Raw genomic sequence first — 13,749 nt, forward strand, 5'->3', positions numbered from 1 at the left:
CCCATTCGTCATTCAGGGCAGCGGACATAACCCCGCGACTTCCAGTGTGGCGGCCCTCCGTGCGTGATTACGTATACACCACAAACGATGACATCGTCAACATTCCTTTCCCATTCGTGTCGTCTGGTGCTCTGCAGCCACTCGAACAGGGACACACCACGGCCATGGAGAACAGCGGCGTAGACAGCGATGCTGCAAGCGCACATACGTGGCCAGAAGCCCAGTGGTGAGCTTTGTACAGCCTGGTTCCTCGGTCACAGCTGACCACACCGCCCGCAGGAACCCTTCCCTCGCCCCAACACACCCGACAACTTCAGCAGAGGAAGAGAGCGAGAGTCATCCTTATCGCAAACCTGGGCCTGCAATACTCAACATACAAAGCCAAAGCGTACATTCCTACGCCCCGTACCACTCGGACACTTTTAATGTCGCTCGCTCACGCCGTAAATCCGTCTCTGCCGTCTCTCCAGGAGCGGATGACCAAAACGACGAGAATGATCTCTTACAACCGCCTTACAAAAGCAAGCGTCAAGCACGGGGATCCTTCTCACTACCGTTTCACGGTGGAAGACGGAGAATACAACCTTCAGGATGGTTTCCCTCCTTCCGGCGAGGTGGTCGTCGTTCCAAATACATTTTCCTTCTCCTCCCCATTTCAGCATTAATCTATGCTATTATCCTCTGGCGACGGTCGTACGAGATCCAAGTCGAATTCTCCATCTTTTCCAGGAAATGGGTTGCCTCCGAGATTGACTCCCTCGAACCTCTTCGGGGCTGCTTCTCCCCGTCACTTATTTCTCCAAAATACAACCTCACCAAACACCTTGCCCCTAAGCGACATCTCCTCGCCCCAGGTGTCAGCCTCAAACGGGGAATGTCATGCTATGACTTTGCTTCCACAATCCAGCCTTTCCCAGACGCCCCTTTAGAGCATGTCTACTACCATACATACTGGCGAGCGGATTTACTCCCCTTTGGGGAAAGACAGACCGCAACGTTCCTCTCGTTCCTAGCTACACAGCCCCTTTCGCACTCAACCTTGATCCTCTGGACAAATGGAGCGAATGTCCTGAGAGCCAATCCACATGTGGCACCGTTCCTGAAGAGATGGGGCGAATACATTCAAGTTCGCGAAGTAGATCTGGACGTTCTCACCCAAGGGACAGAATTGGCCTCGATCTTGGGCAACAATGGAGGACAGAAAGGAATATTTGATGAGAGGGCATGGGTGGATGGGGATGCGGTGAGACTGTTGGTGCTTTGGAATTATGGAGGAATATGGATGGACATGGATCAGCTTTTGACAAGAGATCTACATCCTCTCACAGAGGAGGAATGGGTTACCCAGTGGGATTGCTATGGTGAGTTCACTTCCTCCGCAATCACTCTCGGCCATTTCAAATAACCATCTCTTTTCCCTTTTAGACAAACCATACTTCTCCCTTAATGGTGCTCTCATGCACTTCCAGCCTTCCTCCCCATACCTCTGCGAAGCATTCCATATCATGGCCTCATCCCCCCTTCCTAAACCCAATACATTTACCTGGGGCTCGCACCTCTATGCCAAGTTGCATCGGCATCTGATAGCAGCGAACAAACGGCCATTCGCCGTACTCCCGTGGTGTTTCTCTGACCCAAGGAATTGTAGACTCGATAACCGATTCCCTGATCCATTCGCGCCTGACCCCCCTACATTTGCTGGTATCCCTTGGTCCTCCTGTCAAGATGGAAGTCATGGAGGCAAGTCGGGTAGGGAACTGCTAGAAGAAACATCATCACATGTGTACTCGATTCATCTCCATAACCAGTGGTCGAAAAGTTTCCCGGCTGGTGGATGGGTGGAGAGATTGTTAGATGGGTACAAGGTGCAAGTGGAAAGGGTCGAGAGGTATGCTGAAGCAGCGGGACTGGTTAGGGATGGGAGAATTGTGCTTGGATAAAGCCTTGGGAAGGGAGAAAGTTGGTGGAGGAAAGAGGGTAGAGTGGGAGGAAGAAAAGAGAATAATCTGTGAAGTAGACCATCATTGTTGTACCAAATAATCACCTTCAAATCTTCGTACGCACGACCCGCCACGCAGAAGAGAAGCAGTTCCGGCCTTCATATATAAAGTAACGCATAAACCTTTTCTCGCAGCCACGCAAAAACGGACAAAGTGCCGCTCTCGGATTTTTGGATTAGTACGTACCAGTAACCCCAAATAGTCTCGCAGGCCACATGTGTTAGACATAGGTGATGCTGAATGCTGGCAATTTCCGCTTCTATATAACGTAATTTTTATGAACTGCATGATATCTCATGACTTTCCGTAGTGATTTATTCAGATGGGGAAAAGGAGATGGAGTGCAGATATGCAAAAAAATGTCCATAAATTTGTACTCTTCTGGGTCTATTTATCTAGCATCATGGCTCATGGTTTATGGGTTATCTGTACTCGTACAACGTGAAAATTCTCGACTACTCTCCCTCCGGCAAGTCCCTCCCCCCTTCAGAATATGCGAACGTACTCTACCCCTCTGCTCGATGGCGCTTCCTACAACAAGGATTTAAACTCCCAGATTGTTCTGTGACTGCCCGGCTGTGAACAGAGATTGTTTGAACAAAAACTCGTCATGGGCGAAATCGGCGTACTTGGGCCTGGCAAGTGAGTTAAGCGCTACTTTAACGTCTGTTTTTATATCATCTATGAGGGCCTCTGCATCATTGTTTTTGGGTTGGTGGTTCGGTGCGGTTGGTTAGTCATTGTGAAAATGGGAAAAAAATGGATGGGAATGAGTCAAAAGTCGAGGGTGTGGTGAGATGGAAGTTGAGAATGGGTGGAGAGGGTAATAAAGTCAGCCTCTAATCTGAAAGATCGTCCGCAGGGGAAATAAAAAGCAGAGAGGATGGTTGGGGTGAGCTAACCTTTAGAGACGTAGTCAAGTTCGGGCCTGATATATCCAAGGATAACGATACTCATGTGGTGTCCATAGAAATCAGCTTTGAAGGGGTGCATAATATGCACTTCCTACTCTCCAGCGTAAGCATTTGGTATTTAATAAAGGATGCGGCACGACTTACAGCGGTAATTTTTTCATTTTTAAAGTAAGGATTCCACCCAACACTCATCACCATCGGCCAAACTTTCTCATCTTCCTTACTCCATCTCTGGGCGTGGTGTTCGGGAGGGTAAGGTGCGGTGATGGTAGGTAACGCCTCCAATTGAGCTTCGCTCTCGACTTTCTTGCCCTCAGGACCAGGTGTAGAGGGTTTGGAGACGACGGGGGTAGGAAGGGCGGATGGGAGAGGGGTGGATAAGGAGGGATGAACACGGGCGAAGCCGTAGTAGATACCTGTAAGACCAAGATCGTTGAGTGGACCCAAAGACTCGTCTGGAAGATTGGCTGGAGCAGTCAGGTATTCGTCAGCAAACCATAGGCACACCATGGGAAGCAAGTCATACCTGTGGGGATCCCCAGATACCTCGCACCTCTACCAAAACCTTTGGTAACGGTCCCTTCAAGCTTGAGGGGGTACGGAGCTTCAGGCTCGTCAGGGCCTACGATACTAGGGCGGTTTGATCGGGAAACGGGGGCCATCGGAGCTTCGCGAGGCATTTTGCGATTTGTTCTGGAGGTGAGTAACGAGGATAATGGAATGATAAGACAGGTTATAAAAGCCGAAGGGAAGGAATGTTCGATCGGTGGTCGTGCGATGGTCATCGTCGAGGTGAAGCGCGCATAATCGCCAGATTTCGGCGATCACCGATGCGATTTGTCACTTACGTAATGTTTATTAATTAATTTTTGCTTACCAATAATTCAGGTTCCGGGGGGTTTTTATTTGGGAAATGGCACTGTGGGCGCAGTCGCTCACCGGTGACCGAAGGTCGCATAATAAATAAATCTAATAATCGTCGCGACGCAGCAATGGATGACGGATGAACAGGCAATTCTTCAATTTTATCATCTTCGATAACTTTTTCCCTCGCTCATCCACATCCCTGTCACTTTCCTGTAGCTTTAGCTAACGTGGATAGCAATCATTGGAAAAGACGCCTCGCCACTTTCAATTACATAGTACGCTCTTTAGTTTGCTATTGACAGATCGGCCAGTCGGGAAGATACTTTGGCTGTCGCTCGACCTTGACGGAGCGTGCCCTTACAGTCACTTTTTTTAATCTCTTCGCCAACTTCTAGATGACTGCCCAAGCAGCCTTCGAGGCCTTCGCCTCGAAGCACACCCGCCCGTATGACTGTACCTTTCCTCCAAAAATTGTCTCGTCCCATAGGGATCTCGACTTTACCCAGTGCTTCGAGCACGCCGTTTTACTGCCCGCCCCTCTCGCCTTCTTCACCTTGCTCGCACTTTCCCAGATCTTGAGAATCACAAGACAACTCAAGAAAGGCGGACTGAACGGTGGTCTTGCATGGATTACGAGGTCCAGGAGAAGTGAGAGAATATGCTCCACCAAGGTGGTACGTTGGCTTCCATGTCTGTGCGTTATCATGGCTCATTCTTTTTTAGGGCTTCCTCGCAGCTTCTGCCGTCTTCTCCCTAGTTTCATTATGCCTTACATTCAAAAACATCTCTGTAAATCTTCTTTCCGCCGCCCACTACTTGCTGCTCTTCGTGACTCTCTTATCGCTTATCCACCTCACCGCCTTGAACCACCACACTTCCCGAACTTCATCGACTATTATTCTTCTCTTCTATCCCACCTATCTTCTCGTATTTGCCATCCGCCTTAGGACAATGATCGTTTCTGGTGCCCTCAACTCTGGTCTTACCCATTCTACTTCAGGGCGCTTGTTGTTGGCAAGACAGGCTTTCTGGTTCGCAAGTATCATTGCGGCTCTTCCCGCTTTTCTGCTCGAACTATACTCTCCTGAAAAGAAATGGCAGAGATGGAATGCTCCTTGGAAGAGAAACGGCAAAATCGCCTTGGAGGATGACGAGGAAGAAGAAGCGGATGGAATCGAGAACTTGGACGGCCAAGGTGCTGTGCCGGGCAAGAACGCTTACGGCGATGTCGAGAGCCCCGTTTCCACCGCCAATATCTATGAAATTCTGACTTTTTCTTGGCTCACTCCTCTTCTCTCTCTTGGTACCCGCAAGTACCTTGGTGAAGAAGACATGTGGGCGCTCCCCTCTGAAGACTCTGCCGAAGCTCTTTCCAACCGTCTTGCGGAAACCTGGAAATCGCAAGCTGAACAGGTCAAAGCTGGCAAAAAGAAGAGCGCTTCTCTCAAGATCGCCCTTGTCAAGGCTTACGGTGGTCCTTATATTGTTGCTGGTATCCTCAAGGCCTTGTATGATATGATCAACTTTCTGCAGCCTCAACTTTTGAGGTTGTTACTCAACTTTGTCTCGAGCTACACTAGTGAACGTCCAATGCCGCCTGTTACTGGGTACGCTATTGCCGTTTTGATGTTTATCAGCGCAAACGTAGGAACCGCCGTTTTGCACCAGTACTTCCAGCGATGCTTTACCACCACTATGCGTATCCGGGGTGGACTTGTCACTTTGATTTACCGCAAGGCACTTGTCCTTAGCAACGGCGAAAAGTCTGGCAGGACTACTGGTGACATTGTCAACCTCCAGAGCGTTGATGCCGTCAGGATTGCAGATGTCTGTCAGTACGGTCATATTGCTTGGTCAGGCCCTTTCCAGGTAAGCACTGCTCTTGACTGTAAAGAGCAATTAGCTAACCTTTGCAGATTCTCATTGCATTCATTTCTCTCTACAGGCTTGTCGGCTGGCAAGCGTTTATGGGCGTTGCTGTCATGGTGGTCAGTTTGCCAGCAAACACTCTCATTTCTCGATTCAATAAGCGCTACCACCGGCGATTAATGAAGGTCAAGGACACTCGTACTCGTACCATGAACGAGATCCTCAACAACATCAAGTCTATCAAGCTGTACGGCTGGGAGCAGGCATTTGCCAACAAGATCTACGACATCCGTAACAACCAAGAACTCAAGATGTTGCGCAAGATTGGTATCGTCATGGCTGGAAGTAACTTTATCTGGCAAGGTACCCCCTTCCTTGTTGCATTCTCTACCTTTGCCACGTTTGCTTTCACCAGCGACAAACCTTTGACCAGTGAGATCATTTTCCCCGCCATCTCTCTCTTCCAGCTTCTCTCCTTCCCCATGGCCATGTTTGCCAACATCCTCAACTCTATCATCGAAGCTTCCGTTTCAGTCGGCCGTTTGGAAAGTTTCCTTGCTGCTGATGAACTCAACCCTAATGCCCGCACTGTCATTCGACCTTCTGAAGATCCTCAGGGTGAGCCTCAAAAGGGCGATACCGTTGTTAGCATTAAGAATGGCGAATTCCGATGGCTCGAGGGCTCTACGGAGCCCATCCTGCAGGACATCGACCTTGAAGTTAAAAAGGGTGAGCTTATCGCTCTTATCGGCCGAGTTGGTGACGGCAAATCATCTCTGTTGGGCGCGATTCTTGGTGAAATGACTCGCTCTGACGGCTCTGTCACTCTCCGCGGCGAGGTCGCATACTTTTCGCAAAACTCTTGGATCCTCTCTGCGACTGTCAAGGATAACATTGTGTTTGGCCACCGATTCGACAAACAGTTTTACGAACAGGTGTTGGATGCTTGTGCTTTGAGGCAAGACCTTGCGGTACTTCCTAGCGGCGATATGACCGAGGTCGGTGAAAAGGGTGTTTCCCTCTCTGGTGGTCAAAAGGCTCGTATCTGTCTTGCTAGAGCTGTCTATGCTCGTGCCGATATTTACCTTCTTGACGATCCTCTTGCGGCCGTTGATTCTCATGTCGGTCGACACATTTTCGACAAGGTCATCGGGCCTAACGGTCTCCTTGCTTCAAAAGCCCGAATTCTCTGTACCAACGCTGTCACTTTTCTTCCCCAGGCCGACCAAATCATCTCTCTCCGTAGAGGTATTGTGCTTGAGCGGGGTACTTATGAAGAGGCCATGAACGATTCGTCCTCTGAGCTTTACAAGCTTATCACTGGTTTGGGCAAGCAATCTGCCATGGGCGATGGACAAGATTCTGGACAAGGTTCTGGTGCTACTACACCTACGGTTGTTGGACAAGAGGAGGTGGTGGTAGTTGAGGAACCAGAGGGTGTGGAAGACAGCGAAGAAGCTGAGATTGTCACTGGCGCTGATTCTCCTAAACAACGCAAAGCGTACCGACAGCTCAGCCGCGACATCATGCGTCGATCTTCTGTCGTTTCTCTCCGTACTGCCAAACGTGACGCCCTGCGTGACCTACGCGAAAGCGCTAAACCAAAGGAACGCTCTGAAAAGGGCAACGTGAAGCGAGAAGTCTACCGGGAATTCATCAAGGCCTCTTCCAAATGGGGCGTTGCCGTCTTTATCGGCGCGATGAGTCTCGCGCAGGGTTTGAACATTCTTTCCAACTTTGTACTTCGTGCTTGGGCCAGTGCCAACTCTGATAGTTCAGGCGAGATGCCGAGTGTGACCAAATACCTCCTCATCTACGGTATCGTCGGTATTTCTGGTTCCGTGGCCAACGTTGTCAGCGTCGCCACGCTCAAGATTGTTTGTGCCCTCAAGTCTAGTAGGAGTCTCCATGACAGGTCATTTGGGGCTTTGATGAAGAGTCCCTTGTCATTCTTCGAGCTTACACCAACAGGACGAATCCTCAACTTGTTCTCTAGGGATATCTTTGTTATTGATGAAGTCTTGATTATGGCTCTCGGTGGTTTCTTCCGTACTGTAAGTGAAGAGCTTTTCTGTTATTGCGGTAAGCGCGTTTTGATTTTGCGGCTGACATTTTTTGGCTTTTTTTGGGGAGAGTAGTCCGTATCAGTCCTCGGTACTGTGGTAGTCATTGCTATGGGCACGCCTTTGGTGTTGCTCGTGTTCATCCCTCTTGGTTACCTCTACAGGATTGTCATGAGGTTGGTGTTTTCTTTTTTCTTTTTTCTTTTTTTTTTCCTTGAAAATTAGTGTGCGGGAAAGCTAACGCATGATCCTCACAGATTCTATCTTGCTACTTCTCGAGAGCTGAAACGGCTTGACGCCGTTTCTCGATCTCCCGTCTTCTCCTTCTTTGGCGAAACCCTTTCCGGTCTGCCTGTTATCCGAGTAAGCGCTTATTAAAAAACCATCCACCATATACTCACGTTTTGCATTTTTTTTTAAAATAGGGATATGGCCAATCTGCCCGATTCATTGCCAACAACGAAGCCCGTGTGGATCGAAACCAGGCGTGTTTCATGCCGGCTATGACTATCAACCGATGGCTTGCCGTCCGACTTGAATTCCTGGGTAGTTGCCTCATGTTCTCCACCGCGCTCACATCAGTCGCGGCTCTTATCATGTCCAACAGTGTGGATGCGGGATTGGTCGGTCTCTTGATGTCTTATACTATTTCCGTCACCGGTACTCTTGTAAGTTATGGACCGGGGGAATATGGTTTTTAACTGATGATTGTCGTTTTAGAACTGGCTTGTGCGGAGCGCTTCCGAGGTGGAGCAGAACATTGTGTCTGTCGAGCGTGTGCTTGGGTATGCCAACTTGGACTCTGAAGCACCCGACTTTATCCCCGAGACCAAGCCGGCTTCTACTTGGCCTCAAGAAGGATCGATCGAATTTGATCACTTTAGTATGAAATACCGACCGGAGCTTGATTTTGTTCTTCGGGACGTTTGCATCAAGATCAACGGTGGGGAGCGTGTCGGTGTCTGTGGCCGAACGGGTGCGGGCAAGTCATCGCTCACCTTGGCACTTTTCCGCATCATCGAAGCTGCAGGAGGCAAGATTTTCATTGACGGTGTCGATATTTCGACGATTGGCTTGCACGACTTACGGACGATTGTCTCCATCATCCCGCAAGACCCTCAGTTGTTCGAAGGCACTTTGAGGTGGGTTTTTAGATATATACATATGTGCTACTGTTACAGAGCTGATTGCGATTTTTGTACGCAGGAACAATATCGATCCTACCGAGTCCGCATCTGATGCCGATATGTGGCGAGCTCTTGAGCAAGCCCACTTGAAGGACCATGTCATGAACAATATGGGTGGCTCGCTTGACGCCGAGGTTTCCGAGGGTGGTAGCAGTACGTGTTCAAGTTTTCTCTTTTTTTTTTTTTTTTTTTTTTTTTTCGTTGATGACATTGACGCTATTTTTTCTTTTAGACTTGAGTGCTGGTCAGCGTCAACTCTTATGCTTTGCGCGCGCCATGCTACGCAAGACCAAGATTCTAGTTTTGGACGAAGCTACTAGCTCTATCGATCTTGAAACCGATGAGGCTGTTCAGCAAATCTTGCGTGGGCCTGATTTCAAAGATGTCACTACTATCACCGTACGTCTTTTTTTTTAGAGTAGAAAGAGACGAGCTGATGTGATTTTACTTGTGCCAGATTGCGCATCGGATCAACACGATCATAGATAGTCACCGCGTGCTTGTCATGTCTGAAGGCCGGGTGGCAGAGTACGATACGCCGCAGGTACTCATGCAGAGGCCTGAATCGTTGTTTTTCTCCTTGGTGCAGGAAGCTGGTCTGGAGAACGCAATCTAGGTAGTTGCATCATGTACCTTTTTTTAAACTGAAAAAATGCAAATTAATCATGCAAATCAAAATGATACAACACTCGTTCTAATAAAAGAAACGCGCGATGTCGGGGATGGCCGCTCGGCGTCATCGTGAATGGATTAGCCGGTTCGGGCCGGGAAAGCGGCGGCTTTGGTCCATGGTCACCCTGCCTACGACGACATCTCGCCATTTTGCCATGTGTAAACCATGTCCAGCGATTATTTCAGCCAGCCATTACTTTTAGCCGCAAACACATTATACTATACACAATGGTAAGCACATTAACCGCCCCTCGTCCACACACCCAGCTAACCCCGCGTCCGACAGTCCAGCAAGCCCATCTACGCCGTACGTCATGCCTCCGTCGTCCCTAGCCTCCCCACGCCCGGCCCACCGCGCTGACCAACCCCCTTCTCGCCACAGCTCTCAGGTCTCTCCGTCGCAGGCGGTATCGTGGCCTACACGCGCTACTCGTCTCTCCCGTCGCTCGTCGCTTCGCTCGGTATCGGCAGTGCGATGATGATTAGCGGGATGCGGATTCGGGATGGGATGGATTATGGGTATGAGAGTGCGGCTGGTAAGTCCATCCGGGGGAGGATGTCTGGGGGAGGATGTCGGGGGATGTCTGGGGGATGTCTGGGGGGGATGTCTGGGGGAGGATGTCTGGATTGGGGTGTTTGGATTGGGGTGATGAGTTGGGACGGCGCTGATTGGTTCATCTCCTTTTATATCCATACCCCACACAGCAAGCTCGGCCGCACTAATGTACCCCACTATAAGGTACGCCTCTACGTCTCTAACAAGAGCATGAAAATTAACTGACGCTTTCTTTTCTTTTGGTAAACAGACGATTCGTCAAGACCCGCGCTCGTTTTCCAGCTAGCCTTGCGCTGCTCGCAACAGCCAGCACGGCGTATTATCTTGTAGAAACGTTTGACGGTCATGCCGAAAGACCGGTGGCTACGCCATTGTAATGGGGCCTGTTTATCGCGCCATCATTCGTTTCCCCCTCGTCCCCCTTCACCCCGCGTCAGGTTGGACCGGTATTGCGTTTCTGATTCTGAATTTTGAAGAAATCATAGGAAGGGAGTGGAAGGGAAAGCGGAGTAGGGAGAGAATTCAAACTATTGTAACCTTTTCTTAAAAGAACCATCTGTATGAATAAAAATGCTGATCCCAAGAAAAGCCGTGTGAGTGTAACCAAAGATCATGTCCAATGAATCTAATGCAATTCATGCAAATACTACCAAGTGACCTACTCAGAGATCAGGTTTGGGCGGCACGTCCTACCATGCATCGTCAGCGTTTTGAACGGCATGACTCGAGGGATACTCACCCTAATCATGATACTAATCCGATGTCCCGGCTCTAGCCTCTCCCCATCCCAGATGGAAGACGGGTCGTCAAACGGGAGGATGGAGTGTTCGTACCCGTACCGGATCGCGTCGCTAGAATAGGTGTTGAATTTTTGTAATCCCGGGGGCTAGAGCTCTGGAAGGACGTACCGCTGGATGTAGACTGAACCGCTACCCAACCTCACCTCCCAGCCTTTTTCTCCTGTGCTTTCCCCCTTTTCGACCCCCGCGCCGTCCCGCAGCTTGCGCCTCAACCTCAACGTCCTCTCGGCACCCAACGATACCCCGAGAATAACCCGGCCCGAGGCTTCGAGGTTGTCGACATGCGGGAGGATGGCGCCCGTTGGGGAGAGGTGGAGGATGTGGGTGAGTGTTCCTGCGGGCGGGAGGGGTGTCTCTGTGTGTGTGGTTGAGTGGGGAAGAGCGGGAAGGGAAGAGAAGAACAAAGAGTATATGCGACGAAGAGTAGGGGCGAGGAGAGGGTGCGGAGAAGGGGGGAGCGTGGAGAGCAGCGATTCGCGATAGCCGTGGATGACAGAATCGTAGTGGCCCTAATGCCCGTTACTACACAGTTATCGTGCACGGAATGGAGCGTACCTCTTCAAAGGCGTACTCGCCCGTGAACAAGCGTTGCAGACCGTTACCACTCCCGTCCGCAGCCACACCCGCGCCAGCCCTCTGCCGCCTCGCCCTCCTCGCGGCGCCGGCCCGGCTGCGGCCCAGCTTCGAGAGCGCCATGCGGACCAGCACGTCTTGTTCGTCCTCGCTGAGGAAGCTGGGGTAGAGCACAAAGTCGTCTGGAGCGGGTGCCGCTGCTGGCGGGTGGAGGGGCCGGAGGAGCGGGGACGGAGAGCGGAGGGTGAGTGCGGGGAGGGGGGCGGTGGCGAGGCGGCGTGTGAGTATGCGGGGGAGCGGCTTCATGGTGTAGAGTGGTTGAATCTAATGCAAAGAAATCAACTACTACAAAAAAGGGTTGTAGCCGTCGGCGATCTCCGTCATTGCCCATCGGCGATCTCCGTGCGCGGCATAAATAATTATAAACAACCGCAAGAACTCTCTCTCTCCGTGACCGACGATGGCAGAACAAACCCCGCTGCTGTCCCCCTCCCCGTCCACCGTCTCGGCCCCCCCCGCCGCCCGCAGACGGACATCCCTCCTCCTCGCCCTCGCCACCCTCCTCCTCCTCGCGGCCGGCCTCTCCGTCGGCCTCGTCGTCCGGCATGCCCATAAGGAGCCCAGCGATGTCCTCGAAAGGGCAAAGCTTTACCTCAAAGCGTGCACATCCCGCTCCATCTGCAGCCGGCCGGATGCTGACTGCGCTGTAGCTCGCCGGTGATCGATGGCCATATCGACCTCCCCGAATTCGCCCGTGCGGTCTACGGCAACAATATCGAAAAGTTTGATTTGCGTGGTGCCCTCGTACGTCGTTCGCCTCTTTCTTTGCTTTTCTAGACAGAAAACTGACGAGATGGTGTCTAGCCCGGACACTTTGATATCCCTCGGGCCAGAGAGGGCCATCTGGGAGCATTCTTCTGGTCCATGTCAGTCCTCTCAATCGTTGACTACCATGGGCCATGCAATTAAACTCTTGACCTTGTTATAGCTTTACCGAATGCCGCGATACGAATGGCGACGACTTTATGAACCCGACCTTTGAAGTTCGAGGCGAGTCCGAAAAACATTCTCCTTCCCATAACCGTCTTCCCCTTTCCACTACTAACCTTTTTGCTCTAGACGCCCTCGAACAGCTCGACGTGTCAAACAACCTCATCTCCAAATACAGCGACACATTCGCCGTCGCCCGGACCGCCGACCAAGTCGAGTGGGCTATAAAGCACGGCAAGATTGCGAGTCTTTTCGGGCTGGAGGGTGCGCATATGCTTGGCAATTCTCTTGCAGTGTTGAGAATGTACCACCAGCTCGGGGTGAGGTATATGACCCTCACGCATAGCTGTAACAACGCGTTTGCCGATTCGGCCGGTATCTTTGGAGACGTCAAAGAACGTTGGGGCGGTCTGAGCCCCCTGGGCAAAGAACTCGTTCCAGAGATGAACCGACTCGGAATCTTCATCGACCTCTCCCACGTTTCCGACCAAACTGCCCTCCAGGCGCTGGACCTGACAGAAGCACCCGTCATCCTCTCGCATTCCTGTGCGAGGCATTTCAATAAGATGAACAGGAATGTACCGGACGAGGTGCTGGCTAGGTTGGGCAGCGGAAAGGGAAAAGTCGATGGGGTGGTGATGGTCAAGTGAGTCTGTAACGCTTCTTTAATTAACAGCGGAAAACTGATAGACCCCGCTTCATTACAGCTTCTTCCCCGTATTCGCCTCTCCCAACCCGGACCTCGTCGACGTCGCATACATCGCTGATGAAATCGAGTATATCGCCAATAAAACTAGCAGGGATCAGTGAGTCACCCCGTCACATTTAAAAACTTGATTCTCAAAGCGCTGACTGTTTTGGGGGTGGTGGCGCCTGACAGTGTCGGGATCGGATCAGATTACGACGGGATTGAATCAGTGCCCAAGGGTCTTGAAGACGTTTCCAAGTATCCTTACCTCGTACGTCTCTGACTTTTGTCGTTTGCCGTTTTACCCCTGCTAACGTCGCCCCCCGGCCGGCCGGACAGTTTGCCGAACTAATCAAACGCGGTTGGTCCAAGAACGATCTCTCCAACCTCGCCGGCGGGAACCTCCTCCGCGCCATGCGGGGGATGGAAGACGTGAGCCGTCGGATGAGGGACGAACAGGGTAAACAGCCAAGTATGGCGAAATATGATAAGCGGAGGGATTTGGATGGGGGCGATTGGGATTTCTAGCCGGGGGGGGGGTGAAAATTGGATTTGCGAGAAGAAACGATA

At 51.1% G+C, this 13,749-nt stretch overlaps 6 protein-coding genes across 6 annotated transcripts; 4 read left to right on the forward strand and 2 right to left on the reverse strand.

Moving 5' to 3' along the window:
* Nucleotides 1-133: 133 nt before the first annotated feature.
* On the forward strand, nucleotides 134-2,364 carry CNC05840 (expressed protein). The gene is made up of 3 exons (XM_569806.2): nucleotides 134-226; nucleotides 280-1,361; nucleotides 1,426-2,364. Exons 1-3 carry the CDS (start codon nucleotides 165-167, stop codon nucleotides 1,938-1,940), a joined length of 1,659 nt encoding a protein of 552 aa, XP_569806.1. The 5' UTR covers nucleotides 134-164; the 3' UTR covers nucleotides 1,941-2,364.
* On the reverse strand, nucleotides 2,362-3,655 carry CNC05850 (riboflavin kinase, putative). The gene is made up of 4 exons (XM_569808.2): nucleotides 3,441-3,655; nucleotides 3,059-3,381; nucleotides 2,903-3,005; nucleotides 2,362-2,693 (listed from the first exon to the last, which is right to left on the reverse strand). The coding sequence occupies exons 1-4, from the start codon at nucleotides 3,592-3,594 to the stop codon at nucleotides 2,545-2,547; spliced, it is 729 nt and encodes a 242-aa protein (XP_569808.1). The 5' UTR covers nucleotides 3,595-3,655; the 3' UTR covers nucleotides 2,362-2,544.
* A 277-nt stretch (nucleotides 3,656-3,932) lies between these two features.
* Nucleotides 3,933-9,570, forward strand: CNC05860 (metal resistance protein ycf1, putative). Its single transcript, XM_569810.2, has 10 exons — nucleotides 3,933-4,455; nucleotides 4,505-5,650; nucleotides 5,698-7,704; nucleotides 7,789-7,889; nucleotides 7,971-8,076; nucleotides 8,139-8,381; nucleotides 8,434-8,855; nucleotides 8,920-9,053; nucleotides 9,133-9,299; nucleotides 9,358-9,570. Exons 1-10 carry the CDS (start codon nucleotides 4,177-4,179, stop codon nucleotides 9,514-9,516), a joined length of 4,764 nt encoding a protein of 1,587 aa, XP_569810.1. The 5' UTR covers nucleotides 3,933-4,176; the 3' UTR covers nucleotides 9,517-9,570.
* Nucleotides 9,571-9,715: 145 nt separating this feature from the next.
* CNC05870 (hypothetical protein) lies at nucleotides 9,716-10,711 on the forward strand. Its single transcript, XM_024656865.1, has 5 exons — nucleotides 9,716-9,803; nucleotides 9,859-9,879; nucleotides 9,955-10,108; nucleotides 10,278-10,311; nucleotides 10,379-10,711. Exons 1-5 carry the CDS (start codon nucleotides 9,801-9,803, stop codon nucleotides 10,503-10,505), a joined length of 339 nt encoding a protein of 112 aa, XP_024512590.1. The 5' UTR covers nucleotides 9,716-9,800; the 3' UTR covers nucleotides 10,506-10,711.
* Nucleotides 10,712-10,750: 39 nt separating this feature from the next.
* On the reverse strand, nucleotides 10,751-11,818 carry CNC05880 (hypothetical protein). Its single transcript, XM_569983.2, has 4 exons — nucleotides 11,484-11,818; nucleotides 11,037-11,437; nucleotides 10,868-10,979; nucleotides 10,751-10,817 (listed from the first exon to the last, which is right to left on the reverse strand). The coding sequence occupies exons 1-4, from the start codon at nucleotides 11,805-11,807 to the stop codon at nucleotides 10,791-10,793; spliced, it is 864 nt and encodes a 287-aa protein (XP_569983.1). The 5' UTR covers nucleotides 11,808-11,818; the 3' UTR covers nucleotides 10,751-10,790.
* Nucleotides 11,819-11,957: 139 nt separating this feature from the next.
* CNC05890 (conserved hypothetical protein) lies at nucleotides 11,958-13,746 on the forward strand. The gene is made up of 8 exons (XM_569812.2): nucleotides 11,958-12,161; nucleotides 12,212-12,305; nucleotides 12,366-12,427; nucleotides 12,490-12,551; nucleotides 12,621-13,137; nucleotides 13,199-13,297; nucleotides 13,372-13,450; nucleotides 13,519-13,746. The coding sequence occupies exons 1-8, from the start codon at nucleotides 11,962-11,964 to the stop codon at nucleotides 13,705-13,707; spliced, it is 1,302 nt and encodes a 433-aa protein (XP_569812.1). The 5' UTR covers nucleotides 11,958-11,961; the 3' UTR covers nucleotides 13,708-13,746.
* Nucleotides 13,747-13,749: the final 3 nt, after the last annotated feature.

Source organism: Cryptococcus neoformans (genome assembly GCF_000091045.1).
Source record: "Cryptococcus neoformans var. neoformans JEC21 chromosome 3 sequence".
NCBI classification, from domain to species: domain Eukaryota; kingdom Fungi; phylum Basidiomycota; class Tremellomycetes; order Tremellales; family Cryptococcaceae; genus Cryptococcus; species Cryptococcus deneoformans.

Coding starts and splice junctions, on each gene's coding strand:
- CNC05850 (XM_569808.2), bottom strand. CDS start 3,594: ATGCCTCGCGAAGCTCCGATGGCCCCCGTTTCCCGATCAAACCGCCCT. Junction 3,382..3,440: donor GTATCTGGGGATCCCCACAG/GTATGACTTGCT, acceptor TGACTGCTCCAG/CCAATCTTCCAGACGAGTCT. Junction 2,694..2,902: donor ACTTGACTACGTCTCTAAAG/GTTAGCTCACCC, acceptor ACAATGATGCAG/AGGCCCTCATAGATGATATA.
- CNC05840 (XM_569806.2), top strand. CDS start 165: ATGGAGAACAGCGGCGTAGACAGCGATGCTGCAAGCGCACATACGTGG. Junction 227..279: donor ACGTGGCCAGAAGCCCAGTG/GTGAGCTTTGTA, acceptor CACCGCCCGCAG/GAACCCTTCCCTCGCCCCAA. Junction 1,362..1,425: donor TACCCAGTGGGATTGCTATG/GTGAGTTCACTT, acceptor TTTCCCTTTTAG/ACAAACCATACTTCTCCCTT.
- CNC05890 (XM_569812.2), top strand. CDS start 11,962: ATGGCAGAACAAACCCCGCTGCTGTCCCCCTCCCCGTCCACCGTCTCG. Junction 12,162..12,211: donor GCAAAGCTTTACCTCAAAGC/GTGCACATCCCG, acceptor ACTGCGCTGTAG/CTCGCCGGTGATCGATGGCC. Junction 13,451..13,518: donor TTTCCAAGTATCCTTACCTC/GTACGTCTCTGA, acceptor CCGGCCGGACAG/TTTGCCGAACTAATCAAACG.
- CNC05870 (XM_024656865.1), top strand. Junction 9,880..9,954: donor CCAGCAAGCCCATCTACGCC/GTACGTCATGCC, acceptor TTCTCGCCACAG/CTCTCAGGTCTCTCCGTCGC. Junction 10,312..10,378: donor CTAATGTACCCCACTATAAG/GTACGCCTCTAC, acceptor TTTGGTAAACAG/ACGATTCGTCAAGACCCGCG.
- CNC05880 (XM_569983.2), bottom strand. CDS start 11,807: ATGAAGCCGCTCCCCCGCATACTCACACGCCGCCTCGCCACCGCCCCC. Junction 11,438..11,483: donor GCGAGTACGCCTTTGAAGAG/GTACGCTCCATT, acceptor AACGGGCATTAG/GGCCACTACGATTCTGTCAT. Junction 10,980..11,036: donor GGTTCAGTCTACATCCAGCG/GTACGTCCTTCC, acceptor CACCTATTCTAG/CGACGCGATCCGGTACGGGT.
- CNC05860 (XM_569810.2), top strand. CDS start 4,177: ATGACTGCCCAAGCAGCCTTCGAGGCCTTCGCCTCGAAGCACACCCGC. Junction 8,077..8,138: donor CCGGTCTGCCTGTTATCCGA/GTAAGCGCTTAT, acceptor TTTTTAAAATAG/GGATATGGCCAATCTGCCCG. Junction 9,054..9,132: donor GGTTTCCGAGGGTGGTAGCA/GTACGTGTTCAA, acceptor TTTTTCTTTTAG/ACTTGAGTGCTGGTCAGCGT.